The 14,152-nt window shown below is 45.4% G+C and overlaps 1 protein-coding gene and 1 long non-coding RNA gene across 7 annotated transcripts in view; one reads left to right on the plus strand and one right to left on the minus strand.

The window, feature by feature from the left end:
* The window catches only part of LOC102028496, a 49,438-nt gene that overhangs the window by 10,506 nt on the left and 24,780 nt on the right, over positions 1–14,152 (plus strand). For 2 of the 3 annotated variants that reach the window (XR_001236287.1, XR_001236288.1), the window contains exon 2: positions 9,412–9,445. This is a non-coding gene — a long non-coding RNA (uncharacterized LOC102028496). Of the gene's footprint in view, positions 1–9,411; positions 9,446–13,278; positions 13,400–14,152 lie in introns of those variants that run through there. The other variant, XR_001236289.1, reaches the window with a different exon arrangement.
* Morc2 (MORC family CW-type zinc finger 2) overlaps positions 183–14,152 on the minus strand; it is a 39,759-nt gene continuing 25,789 nt past the window's right edge. For 2 of the 4 annotated variants that reach the window (XM_013520325.1, XM_013520326.1), the window contains exons 11-27: positions 13,731–13,813; positions 13,409–13,494; positions 11,975–12,115; positions 11,727–11,881; positions 11,464–11,592; positions 10,883–10,988; positions 10,479–10,611; positions 8,332–8,406; positions 7,875–8,255; positions 7,170–7,301; positions 6,786–6,840; positions 6,146–6,287; positions 5,779–6,003; positions 5,592–5,685; positions 1,567–1,755; positions 1,144–1,227; positions 183–467 (exon numbers count right to left, since the gene is read on the minus strand). In XM_013520325.1, the coding sequence (XP_013375779.1) occupies positions 399–467; positions 1,144–1,227; positions 1,567–1,755; positions 5,592–5,685; positions 5,779–6,003; positions 6,146–6,287; positions 6,786–6,840; positions 7,170–7,301; positions 7,875–8,255; positions 8,332–8,406; positions 10,479–10,611; positions 10,883–10,988; positions 11,464–11,592; positions 11,727–11,881; positions 11,975–12,115; positions 13,409–13,494; positions 13,731–13,813 (2,279 nt within the window). In that variant the 3' untranslated portion in view covers positions 183–398. The remainder of the gene's footprint in view (positions 468–1,143; positions 1,228–1,566; positions 1,756–5,591; positions 5,686–5,778; positions 6,004–6,145; positions 6,288–6,785; positions 6,841–7,169; positions 7,302–7,874; positions 8,256–8,331; positions 8,407–10,478; positions 10,612–10,882; positions 10,989–11,463; positions 11,593–11,726; positions 11,882–11,974; positions 12,116–13,408; positions 13,495–13,730; positions 13,814–14,152) is intronic. The other 2 variants (XM_005396286.2, XM_005396287.2) reach the window with 2 other exon arrangements.

The following is a 14,152-nucleotide window of genomic DNA, read 5'->3' on the forward strand; positions in this document are numbered from 1 at the left end:
TCAAATCCCTCCGTTGTTCATTCTCTAAGAGAGAAACGACTGATGTCCCCGGTATCTCTCCAAATTGAGGATGCTGGTCTCACCAGTATTTTGAGGACCCAGAAGCTGAAGTGGCAACCTAGTATGGCCAAAGTATAAAGGTTCTGTTCTTTACCCAAGAGTCATAAAAAAAACATATGGTCTCACAGCAAGCACAGCCTGTTTTTTTTTAAAAAATAAATATTTATAAACTTAGGGAGGAAGATTCCAAGAATCAAGATATCTGTCCTTCAAAAAGCACAAATGTCTCACATGAATCAAATCAAAAGTCCATCAATCCATAAATGAAATCTCCCTCCCTGAAGCTGCTGTGTTGAGGGGCATGTGGGCAGGGGAGCTGATCTCTGGCTCCCGGCCCCTCAGTCCCCCTTGGTGATGAGGTCCTCGATGTAGGCATCCAGCTCATCATCTGTGTTGATGTCTATATCCTGGAACAGAGCAGGGCAGGGATCAGCCAGGGCCAGAAAGTGGTGTGGGGGACTAGCCTCTCTACTCTTCTCCCAGCTCCTGGGCTGAGCCCAGCATCTCTTCCTCATCCTGTTACCTTGGCCGTCAGGCTCCTGTCCTGTCTTGATCCCTATCCCTATCCCCATCTAAGTGCTCATATGACCCCTAGATTATCTTGTTACTGCCCTGCCTCTACCTCAAGTTCCTACTTGCCTCAGCTGTCTTTCCCTCAAATATGAATATACCTACTTTTCTCCCTTTTCACTGTCACCACCCAATGTCTAGGCCATCACTGCATCTTACCCAGCTGTGGGAATCTCCTCACCAGGTTCCCTGGATCTAAGCTTTACCCCTCCAATCAACCATAGTGTCATACTGAAAACTGGACCATGCTACACCCCTCCAGTGCCTTCCCACTGCTCTCAGGATCAAATCCCCCCTTGTACAACCCTTCCTCTCATACCACACACAACTCCCCACTGAGGCCAAGTCCTGCTCATCTTCCCTCTGGTCATAGTGCTCAAGTCCCACTCCTAGCGTGGTCAGTACCCTGCCTCCACTCAAATGCCATCTCCTTAAAGGCTACCCTGGATACCCTAGACAAGTGGCCTTCCCCAGGGTTCCATCTCTTACTAGTTATTGTATAGCACAGCGTACCATCAGTAGCTCTGTCTCCTCCACCAGAATGTGGGGCTGCAAGAACTGGAACCTTATCTGGCCTGTCTTTGTTCTCCCTAGACCCTGAGGAAAGGACAGAGTAGGCCCTCAGTTGTCTGCTGCCTTGATTAACACTTATCTAAGGGGGAACTCCCCACTTCTGGGTGTTACGTGAGAAAGAAAGAACTCTGTTTTATAGCTTGGAGGGTTCACAAACCAGGCTATACAAGGTGGGTCTGGCTGGGAGGAGGCCCAGGCAGCCATACCACCTCAACCTCTCCTGGTCAGGATGCTGTGCAGCCAGGATTGGAATCACAGCTTCCTGTGAGTGGATAGAGTCCTGTGAGAAAAGAGCAGAAGGTCCCTGACCCCCCTCCCTGAAAGACCAGGTGGTCCAGCTGCATTGAGGGCTGCCTGGCTCACCTCCTGCACCTTTTGCAGGAGTGCTACAATGTTGGTCCTCAGCTTCTGCAGCTTCTCCTCTGTCTCACGGAGCTTCCTCTCAGAGGTGCGCAGACTTTCCTCAGATGCCTTGGCCCGCGAGTCAGCACGGCTCTGGTAGGAATGGCACAGATTCTGGAGCCCCACCTCATATTGCTTGAAGTACTCCTTCTGTGGAAGGAGCCAGAGAGGGGTCATCAGGGCCCTTCTAGTCAGGCACAGGTCCTGCAAGGATGTTTGGTTTGAAGAAATGTCTCAGAGACGAGGGGCAAGCAGTTGCCTTGGATCCAAAGTACAGAAAACTTAATTCCTATCTCATGGGGCTGCTGTGCAGATGAGGTCATGAGCACCCAGGTAAAGCACTCAGGAAAGTGCTTTGGCAGACAGCAAGGCATGAAATAAATCGGGGGGGGGGGGAGCGGTGCGGTGTTTAGCATTCCAGATGGCAAAAGAAAAAGGGTGCCAGGATATCTCTCCCGCCTAATCACACCTTCTTAAGTTCACAATAAGCCTTTTTGGCAATTCACTTTTAAGTCATAGCCAACAGTGACAGGATCAAAACATTTCTCTTCCACAGCTAATATCAAGCACCTACCAAGACCAAATACCTCTAGATTTCTGTTAAGTAGATATTTTTCCAGCATCAGAGAATTTCACTGTCATCCCTGAGACCCCAAAACCTCCAAGGAACAGGGTAGTATTGTTAACTACTAGCTTCTCTAGACAGATGGCTTTTTTAAACTTTAAAAAGACAGCAAAACTTCTACTTGAAATGAAATGTTATATGGAATATTAGTGTATAAAATTTTTTTTGCATAGTATCTCTTTAGGTTAAGTGCATTTTCTGTTTGTTTGTTTTTTTTGGTTTTTCTCCGGTACCGGGAACCGAACTCACGACCTTGCGCTTGCCAGGCAGGCACTTCTGCCGCTGAGCTAAATCCCCAGCCCCTTAAGTGCATTTTCTAAGCTTAAATTTATAACATGATTTAATTAGAAATCAGACAATGAGGAGGTCATTTTGATGAACAGAAACTCATAACCACAGGTCCTGGCTGGCCACTGCAGTCTGACCAACTCTAGCATTTATTTTCTTTTATAAAGATGCATAAGCTGTCAGTACTGAGAAGCTTCTGACTGCTGTTTTTCTTTAAAAACCATTACCTATAAGTGTTTAACTTCATTATTCACCTTACAATCTAAACTGTTATCCTCTTAAACTGGATGCTGAAAGAAATGTCACATTCTGCACAAAAAAATAATCATGCTGGGATTTCAAAATAGAATTCAAGCCAGGTTCAAAGCATTAATATTCAGTACACAACATCATGAGGACCACAATGATTTACACTAGTTTTTTTTTTAATTCTTTATTTTGAGGCAACTGTGGACCCGCAACAGCTATTATTTTGATTTTTAAAAATGATACCTAAATCTAGTATCTGTAGGTCCCAAAGAGAACCTTGCACATATTACAAGACTTCAGGGAACTCCTAGTATGATGGGAAAAAGGATCAGCATTTACAAACTGGTAAGGACATAATGAACTTAGATTCTGCTGAGTGCCTGACACTAAAAAAAGAAAAGTTTAAGGTGAGTTTAGACATTCTAACCAGGAGGTCAAAGTTGTATTATACCTCCTTTTACAAAAATAAACTAGATATTATTTTTGGATTCAGACGGGACTTTGCTTTCGACTGAGGAGTTATATTCGCTGCAGAGGTTCCACTGTACCCAGGCATTGCTGAGTTTGGCAACAACTTTAAGCCAAAAGCAACAAATATGAATTAAGTTCTCTCTACTTTGGACCCAGAGGGACTGCTTGGCCCCTGTATCTGACAAGAAGATGCCAGCCAGACCTCACTGTGCTGTCCAGATCTCACTGCCTCTCTGTTCTCCTGAGACGTGCAAAAAGCACCTACAGCCTAAACAAGGGCAAAAGCTGACATGGGGAGCCTTCTATGAAGATGCTGTCATACACCCTGCCACCTTGTAACTCTGCACTGAATGCCATGCTCTTTCCCCTCACAGGGAGAGCAAGGTGGCATTATGGGGAGAGCAAGATCCGTCCTAAGAAGTGAGTGATTTCTGGTCTGGGCTCTGTCACTCACCACAGACTTTACTTCTCTAGATTTTAGTTTCTTCAACTAGCTTATTTCATTTTTTTCAAAGTAAAATGGAGGTACACCCCCATTTTTTAATCTCTGGCAAACTATATCAAGCATATAGCCATCACACAAGAGCACATCTTGGACATACTAATTCTGCAGTTCTAGTCCTCTTTCCTGGAAAACTAAGTTATTCCTAACACACAAACATCCCACTTAATGGGAGTAACTCCCAGATCTCTCTCCTCTTCAGCTCTGACCTCCCCAGCGCTCCAGGGCCACCCCTTCATCTCTACCTCCGCACATCACCAGAAACGTGCTGTTATCTCTGCCACAGCACAAATCTCAGATCACCTTCCTTACACGCCCTCCACAATATTCTTCCCCAGTTACATCAGCCTCCAATTCTCATCAGGCCTGAGACACACACAGCAGATGTGGACTCTGCATGTTCCCTGTGACTTGCTAGTCAACGACATGTCTGTCTTTAACCTCTGACACAGTTTTTTTGTCCATTGGCCCATTCCCACCACCCTGGCTCCTATCCTCTTACCTGTGACCTTTTACAACTGTACCAATTTCCCTGCCCAAGTTTACCACCTATCCTACCCAAACACACTACTATCAAAGATATCCCCTTAGGAGGGGATAGCAGATGTAACCTCAAATAAGCCCACTGCCTGTCCTTTTTTTTTTTTTATCTCTTAGAGACAGGGTCTTGCCATGCAATTTGGGCTGGCCTTGAGCTTTGTAGCCCAGGCTAGTCTCAAACTTGCAACGATCGTCCTGCCTCAGCCTCCAGAGTACTGAGATTACAGGCATGTGCCACCACGCCAGGCCCTACCACCTGCTTTTGTAAATAAAGCTTCACTAGAACCAGTACAACCACACCCATTCTGTGATGGAGCGCCTGTGGCTGCTTTCATGGTGTAGTGGCAGCGATGAGTGGCTTCAACAAAGACTATATGGCTTGCAAACCTGTAATTATTTGCTAACTGGCCATCTACAAAAAAGGCTTTGTAGTCCCTCCCCTAGACATGGGTCAGACTGACAATTTTTTCAGCTCCAACCTTTGCTTGCCCTCCTTCCTACAGAGGTAAAGCCAGCATAATTAGCCCGGCCACTCAAGATGCATTGTTTCCTGCTCTTAGGCTCCTTCTCCCCTAAGTGCTCATCTTACAACCTGCTGCCCTGACCCCTTTCTCTTTCGGCTCCTTGAGCCTTTGTTCACCTGAGTCCCATGCTCAGAGCCCTCTTCACTTACACAGGCAGCCACTTGAAAAGCCCTTGTTTCCTCTGGACTAGCTGCTCTCTCTCCTTTCCCCAGGTGCCATTTCCACAGCACTTACAGCTCTTGGCCTTCTGTCCAGCTACCTGATAACAACCCAGAGTTCTCCATCTTAAGCCACTGAAGACAGTACTCTCCTGTTATGAGGTCCAGCAGACGACCTGCTGGAGAAGGCAATATGTCATATTTGCCAGATTACTCAAGTCCCAGTACGCATCTCCACATGCCACAAGCTGCTCTCTACCTCTCTCCCAGTCTCAAGTTCTAGGTCTAAACTCTTTGCTGTTACCTGGGGCAGATTTACTCCCTCTGCTGTGGCTGAGAGGAAACAGATGTACTTGTCTTAAAATGTCAAAACAGGCATGCTGTCCATAACAGAAGATAAGCTACTAGCACCTTTGATAGGGTAGAGCTGGCTACCTGCATACTCATGTCCTATCTGGTTAAACCACTTTTTCTCCTCAACATAAAGTCTGTTCTTTCTTTCAGCAGAAAGAAAGGGGAACTCGCTGAGGCGGGGCACACAGCTTAATGCTAGCCATCCCAAGAGTAATCACAACAAGCACAGAGTGTCAGGGGCAGGCAGTGGAAAATCAAAGGTCAGACAGACTCACCAGAGGAAAAGATATTAGCTCATCTGAATTCATAACACTTAGCTCCTTCTTGGAGATGGGGAAACTTGGAGGCAGGAAATACCGTAAGCAATTCCTAAGGAAAAGAGATGGAAACAGGAACTCAGAATGGCACGGAAAACGTGGAGCGCTGATGTCATCCTGGAGCAGGAAGACAAAAGGAACAAACCGGAGAATCTGGACCAGGAGATCAATGGTTTCATGGTTGGTACTTGGAGCAGTAGTGTCAGGCTCGATGCGGATACAGTCAGAGGTAGAGGGCTCTGCCACGGCTACAGCCTCCTGAGCCACTACCATCTCTTCTTCCTCCCCACCCTCTTGCTGTGTGTCAGGGGGCTGATACTCTGGAGAAGGTGGTTTCATCAGCCGCACATCTTCACTGCCTTTCTCCACCCTATGGGGAACACAGAGTTTGTGTCACGTCTGTCCTGGCCTGTTTGAACAGACTGATGAGAGCAGAGCTTGAGGACCCTTCTCTCCCCTTGACCTAGCCAACTTCTGTCATACTGATCACCCAGAAAAAAAGCATTCCTTACCAGCGGTCTCTTGGAGTTGTATCTGTGGGCACATAGTCGAACTTCACCTTCCACCGCACCACATTCTTGCCCACCTCCACAGCTGTGACACGGCCTGTGTACCACTCCCTGTTCACACGTACTTCCACATGTAGCCCTTTATCTGAAAATTTGGAAATTGAGAATTAAAGAATCAGATTAAAGAATCACTCATGCAAGATGACCTTGGATAGAGTCAGGACTCGCTGACCCTGCTATACCTGGGCTGACATACAGCCCAGCCACCAGTCTCCTTATCCATCTGTCCCTAGGATGCCAAAAAGGAGGATGAGTTGACTGCCAAAGCTGAATGCCAAGGAATTAAATGTTAAAAATAAGCAATAATTAAATGTTAAAAATGGGGCTAGGATGTGCCTCAGTGGTAGGGTAAGGCCCTGGTTCAATCCCCACCCACCCCATCAGAAAATAAAAAACACAAGCATGAATGAAGATGGAGTTATCTTCAGAATTCTGCTTGGTATCAGACTTGTGTCTGTTGCGGCAGAGTCCTGGCCCCGGGGAGGGGGGGGGGGCGGCCTCTAAGCCCTCAGATTTAACTGCTACTGGCAAAGGGTCCACTTTTACTTCCAACCTGGGCTACCACAGACTTCCCCAAACTCACCTTTCTGAGCCTTTTTGAGGTCAGCTGGGTCTTCTTCCCCAGCACTGTCTGAGAGCTGTAAAGAAACAGACTGTCAAGAGCATCCTTCTATCCATTAAAGGGCACTCTGGGATACTGGATACTTTGGGTTATCGGCTTTCACCTTTATGTTTTTTTACGCTGTAATTTAAATCACTCTATAAAGTCACTGGCCTATAAGATACTAGGCAAGGGCAGAGTGCCAGGAATAGGGGTCTAGTCATCTGAGTGACTGACAGTCATGGAGAGATCAACTGGGCTTGTGGAAGGCTTGGTTCAACAACAAGCTAGCACAAACTGCAGGGGGCTGGGGGCTCCTGCAGGCTCTGGGATGAGAGGCTCTGAGAAACTCATCTCAAGCCCTACCTCAATGGATTCCTTCTTCTCCTCCTTCACAGCAAATTTTCCCCGCTTACACTTCTCCTTCCTCCTCTCAGCTTCTTCCTCAGCTTCTTCCTCATCAGAGACCCCAAGACTCCGCTTACGACCAGTGGTAGCCTACAGTAAGAAGAAAGTGGGAGTATGAGGAGCCCTGTTTAGCCATCAACATGCAGAAAGAGCTCATACAGCCTATAGGGGCTGTCTGGAGAGGGGCTGGTACTCTTCTCAATTCCTGCCTGACAATACTCTCTATATACACAAGCATACATGCCCTGCACCATGAGGACCTCTGTTCAAAGCTGTCACAAGAGCTTTTCAGTTTACTCCCACTTTTCAGTTTAGACTCTGGCCAGCTGGCTGTGAATTCCCTGACACACTGACCACTGCCACAGTCCACCAAGGCCATCTGTCACCAGGCTGTCAACCTATGCCCACACTGTGAGAGGCCAGTGGAAGTGATTCAAGTTTGTGGCAGATAAAGCTTGAAGAAGCAGTAAAGAGCTCCCTGGATAATGAACTGACTTGCTGTATGTCCCTGACCAAGTCCGTTTAGCTATCTAGGCTCTCCCTCTTTGGGTATAGCAGAAGAGACTTAGATCTAGTGATCTTCCCGCACTTCCCCCAGTACAGTTTTGATATGACACAATCTCAGTCCCAAGAGCTAGGGACCAAAGGAGCAAAGAATCTTACCAGGGAGGGTTTAACTGGTGACTCTGTCTTTTTGACCACTGGAGTCTTGACAGCTTTGGGTGCAGGGACCTCCCGAGAGCTCTTGGAGTTTGGCAATAGAGATGATGACAGTGGCTGCACCAGAGAAGTGGTTCTGGGCACAGTTTTAACTGGAGTATTCACGGGCTTTCGGGGTGCCTCAGGTGGCTGAAGCAGCCTAGAGGTACTGGCCTCTACCCGGGCTGCCAGGGCAAGAGGCTTTGGGGGATTGCTGATGATGGGAGCCTTTCGGGGTTGGCTGACTGGTCTGGGAGCTTGCAGAGAAGGTGGTCTGCTTGGGGCATTCTTAATCACAGCAGGTAAAGGTGGTGACCGAGGACGCTGAGGTCTCCGAGCAGGTTCCTAAAAAAGTTCCCAGAGAATTAGAATACTGATTTCAGCCAGAGACACCCAAGTCCCTCCCATATCCCTGCTTTACCTCAGTGGAAGGTCTGGCTGTCACTTCCAAGGGCAGTTTCTTCAGATCAGCTTGGGAACGGATGGGGGTGGTTTTCTACAAGGCAAACCCGATGATGAAGTTGTTTGTATATCTTGCTATACTCAATTGAACTCTTTTCAGATCCTTACTATGTGTCTGGGACAGTAAAGAAAAAGAAAGCAAAGCAAACTAAACTTGGGCCACACCCCTACTCCTAAAAGCCCCCCATTCTTATGAGGGAAACAAAAATATATACAACTCAGCAAATGACAGGATGCTCTATAGTTAATCCAGTACCTGAGTGACTGGAAAAAAATGTCATTGAACTACATTTCTATAAAAGGAACCATAAAAGTTGGAAAAAGCCTAATCATGAGGGAGACTTGAAAAAGGTTTTCCAAATTGGAAAAGACAATGGACTGAGCAGATAGGGGGCACATTTAAGACATTTTGAGTTGGTGAGAGTACATCTGCAAAGACACAGAGACCAGAAAGAAAAATACTTTGTTTGATTTTCTGAGACAGGGTCTCACTATGCTGAGTTCAGGCTGGCCTTGAACTCGCAGTATCCTCCTGCCTCAGCCTCTCAAGTGCTGTGATTATAGGTGTGCACTACCACACCCAACTGAAACATACTTTGTGTTATGGCTTGTGTCTATTTATTTATTTATGTTGTTTTTTTTTTTTTTTTCCGGTACCGGGAATCAAACTCACAACGTTGCACTTGCCAGGCAGGCGCTGTGCCGCTGAGCTAAATCCCCAACCCCATGGCTTGTATCTAGATGACCCCAAAAGCCTCATGCAATCATAGGTGACTCCAAAGTGGCTTGATCTAACATGTATGGTGCTGGGATTAAGGATGTAATTCTGGGATTGATGCAGGTGCAGTGTTAGGGATAAGGGTGTGAGTATTACTGCCCTTTAAGTGTAAGTAGCCTGGATTAAATATAAAGGACAGAAAGAGGGATACCGTCATTGCTTTTTACTTGTTTGCTGCTTGCTGCCTTCTGCCTGCCCTTCTTTTGCCATGGACTATTTCTCCTTCATGATGCCCCTCTGCCACACCATCATGCCCTGAAGCCAGCCAGACTTCGGACTAAAACCTCCACGAACTGTAAGTCAAATAAACCTTTCCTCCTTTAACTTTGGATGTTGGGTATTTTATCTTGGCAATGAGAAAATAAGACATTTTGTAATAAATATGAAATCATAAAACATACCTAGAAAAAAATGGACAAGTCAAGAAAAGCAACCCAGATATGTAAGTGGAAGTACAAAAAAATTGTCCAACCTTAAAAATATAAAGGAAATTAGAATTATAAAATGCTTATCTCTGCCCATCAAATTTGCAAAAATATTTGTAAGTAATACTCATATGTTTTTGGTAAAGAACAGAAATTAACACATCTTCTGGAGGATAATTTGAGAAGAGTTATTTTTAAAAAGCTACTGAATTTTGCAAACTGTTTTGATTCATTCTAAAAAATTGTCAAGAAAAAACAGATATACAAATGTATATATAAAAAATAGCATGATCTTCATACTACTGTTTTAAAATACATACTTATGAGTATTATGCATATGTAAGATATTTAGTATCAGTTACTTCTAAAATTTTTCTCTTTTTAAAAAATTAACATGGTATGTGTGCGTGTGTGTGTGTGGTTTTTTTTTTTTTTTTGGTACCAAGAATCGAACTTGGGTCCTCGTGCTTGCCAGGCAGGCGTGATTCCACTGAGCTATATTCCCACCCCCATTTTTTGTTTTTTTTTTAAGAATTGCCAGGTGTGGTGGTGCACATCTGTAATCCCAGCACTCAGGGAGGCTGAAGCAGGAGGATTGTTGCAGGTTTGAGGCCAGCCTGAGCTACAAAGTGAGCTCAAGACTAGCTTCAACTGCATAGTGAGACCCTGTCTCAAAAAGACAACAACAACAAAAAAAATTAAAGAATAAACAAAGTGTACTTGAAAATCAGTGTTTGGATCTGGAGCTTGGCGTTGGAAAGCCCTGGTAAGCACATGCTTCCGTGAGTGGAGGGTAAAACTGAGCCTGAGGCGGCCAAGGGCACTACTAAAGGATCCTGTCCCAAGCAGACCCCTGGCACAAGATCTGCCCATGGTTCTCCCCACTGCTAATGATCCACGCACCTGAAGGGCCTCTAGCTTCTCCTGCTGCTGGCGAATTTTCTCTGACAGCTGCTTCTGCTTTTCTTCCTGTGTCTTTGGATCCTTTTTGAATGTCCCCAGGGGGACCTTCTGCTTTTGTTCAGAAGCCTCACATCTATAGAAAGAAAGCACTGGAGAAGCTGTGGCAAAACAGGACTCTAGTGGGGCAGGGACCTTCCTCGGCTAACCCTTTTCTCTCAAAGAAGCAACCACCTCAGAGTTCCCACTGCATGTAAATGAAATGCATTACAAGATACATACCTAGTGTTCTTTCTTGGACACTTACTACATACATCAAACCAGACAGGTATGATTTGAGCAATGACCTCAAGAAACAGAATTATATACCCCAAAGAGTAAATCCCCCTGTCAGAGAAAGTGCTCACCGATCTTGCTCAGGATCAGGGTTCATGGAGCAAACCCAGGTGTCTGGGTAATCCTTTTCCACTGAATTCAACTGGAAAGGGAGGGTCCTCCACTTCAGACATAAATCTGAGACACAGAAAACATACACACAAACATCAGCTACACTGACCCCCAATATTTGGAATCCAGACCCGAAGCAAATACATGCCAAACTTTCCATACAAAGATCCTTCCTCGTGTCCCAATTTTGCCTGTACATACACAACATTAATTCTTAAGGACAGTGATTCCAACAAGGATGAAAACTTAAATGTCATGGACTCTGAACTCCTTGGCCTCTCCCCCTCCTATAACAGAATCCTGGCACAGTCATGCACTTCCTCTAGAAACAACTTGCTACCAAATCCAAAGAGTCTAGCCAAGCTGTGGAGTGAGAGGGCTGAGAGGTCAGGTGACCTTCTGCCTTATTCAGGAGAAGAGAAGCAACAGGTATAGCTTCAAGACTGAGCTCACAGGGCTACTACCGAACAGACTCCTATCCCTGGTGGAACCCTACATGGATTAGTCAAGTCAAGAGAAAGGTTCCAGACACCCAACTTACCGCACTGGATGGTGGTAGGGATTTCCATAGCTCTCCTGCGTTTGTAACGCAGATCACTGGATGGGGGCTGGTTCCAGTTGGCAGAGATGTAGCCAAACTCATCCCAAAACTTAATGATTCCACGCTGGGCTACAAAACCAAGTCACACATTACATCAGAAGCCAGCCTCACCTCATTCTAGACTCACCTTTTCTTGCCATAAGAACATCTCAAAGACTGGTGGTAAAGAGAAAGGGCAATGCCCAGCAGCCTGACGCCATTACCAATGCCAATGTCCTTCCAGTACTGTGCCAGGTGCTCCCCCATTGCCCTCAGCAAGTGCCGGTACTCCTTGGCATCAGCAAAGTCCTGCTTGTTGTGTGTAGGCTCCAGGACAAGGTAGGGCACATCCACAACCCCAACAACCCCACCACATGCCCTGTAAAGAGAAGGAAAGCACAGCTCTGTCAGCTTTACTGGCTCCCTCCCGCCACACTCCTGGGCTGGAAAGCTCCACATGGGCAGTACTCACATGCCCCCTTCTAGCTGCGGGCCCACTTTCTCATACATCTTGATCAAGCGGCTACAGTTGTAGATAAACATCCCATCTAGGTCCCGGTGTTCAATATTGACCCCAAAAACAAAATTCAGCTCCTTAGGTTCTTTGAGTGCTCTAACAAAGACAAAAAATCCAGGCAGTTACTCATTAGCACACAAATAACATGGCAATGAAGGTATGTTAAACTGAAGCTTAAACTTGAGACATGTTAAGCAAAGTTCTGAGTCTCTAATTCAATGTGTAATCTCTCAGATTTGACATGGGTCTGCACTATGCAGTGACTCCAAGCTTCCTAATTAGCAGCATACAATTTACCTTTTTGGTAACAAAACAGGGATGAATTTAACTATACACAGATTACCACAAAGCTGCTACCAATCTTTGCAAAGATAGTTAACGTGGAATAAGCACAAGGTTATCATCATACCACCCCCAAACTCCACTACTGTGACATAAACTAATTTTTTAGAGGCAAAAATTCACAAGAACATGTGAGAGGGGATACAATCATGTAATTAATGCCAACAAAATCTTGGAATCTGAAGAGCAGATGGGTGAATAGTGGAATGAGACTGAAGTAATCTGAAACCTAAGCCTATAGCAAGGAAGCCAGTAAGAAACAAATCAAAATTCACACCAAGACCCCTAAAAGGCTCCAGACCTGGAGCGGGAACAAGGGACCAGAGATAATTTAATGACCTAATGCACATTCTAAATGGAAAAAGTCTTCAAAACTCAATCTAAGGGACTGGGGATTGAGTGCAGTGGCAAAAGCGCCTGCCTGGCAAGTGCAAGATCGTGAGTTCGATTCCTGGTACCAGAAGAAAAACAAAACAAAACGAAACAAAAAAACAAAAAAGATTTTATCACCCATTACTTTGGGGCTGGGGATTTAGCTCAGCAGCACAGTGCCTGCCTGGCAAGCACAAGGTCGTGAGTTCCATTCCCGGTACAGTGGGGGGGGGGGGCAATCTACAGCACTATTCCCTATATCTAACCCATAAAGAGGGAATGAATTATAAATATATTATTACAACATAAAAAAATGAGAGTAGGTGGTACAACTATACTGGAGTTTTAAATTTTTATTTTTTAAATGTTTTCTATTTTTCAAGTTTTAGACAATGAATACTTTGTATGTCCTTTAATTAAAAGAAGAAGTAAAAAGGTGTGATAGAGCTGGTAAAGGCTGTTTGGTATTTGAAAGGTTGGTTCTGCCCAGCCTTTGTAGGTACAGGAAAGAGCCCAGGGCTCAGAGAAAGACCTCTCCTCTGTAGGGGCATCTGACAAGTACCTGGGATCACAACACTGATATCTTAAAGTAGTTTTAATGACAGACTGGCAACTCAACCATCAGTACAAAGGCTACATCATTTTAAAAGATCAAAGAATAGCTCCAGCACTCACCGCTGCTTGGCTTCCTTGATCCTTTTCTTGACATCAGCTTCTCTGCGCAGCGTGATGGCAGTATTCTGGACCTGTCTCAACATCACCTGGACACATACATCAACATCAGGTGAAGGGAGGAGGTCCACACAGCAGGAAATACTGTATTACATCTACAACATTTAATTCTCACATGGATGTAAAACCATACCTGGAGATTTCTTTCATGCTACAGAAAATGGGCCATACAAATTTAAAAGTGTATTTCATTTGCCCAGACTCACAGGATATGGGCTCAATCCAGGAAATACTGGAAAACAGCCAAATGGGTCTGTGGCCTTACCCTGGAGTCCCTCGTGAGATCTCCACCTAAGCGTACTTCTAATGTCCGAGCTTTGCTCTCTGCCTCCCGGGCCTTGTCTTCAGCTGAAAGCCAGAAGAAACCATGATAAAGAATTCAAAGGTTTAAAACCGACACTCCTCCTGGATTTACAGAGCAGTCCCTGCCACACAAGAAGCATGTACACTAGCACAGGAAAGGCCAACTGGAGGAACAACAGCCAGTGAGAACATCCTCCAGGCCTGGACTGCAGAATCACTTCAGAAACAAAATCTGGCATTCAAAAACATCATAGAGACCCCAAAGAAGGCAGATACTCTTTACAACTGAGGATGTACTTTTCAAACTTCACAAAGAAGTCAAAACAGGCTCCCCAACACTAAGGGCCATCAGAGTTAAGCCCTTAGCATAGGTGGAAGACTAAA

The sequence above is a fragment of the Chinchilla lanigera genome, unplaced genomic scaffold (genome assembly GCF_000276665.1).
Source record: "Chinchilla lanigera isolate Chin_1 unplaced genomic scaffold, ChiLan1.0 scaffold00054, whole genome shotgun sequence".
NCBI lineage: Eukaryota > Metazoa > Chordata > Mammalia > Rodentia > Chinchillidae > Chinchilla > Chinchilla lanigera.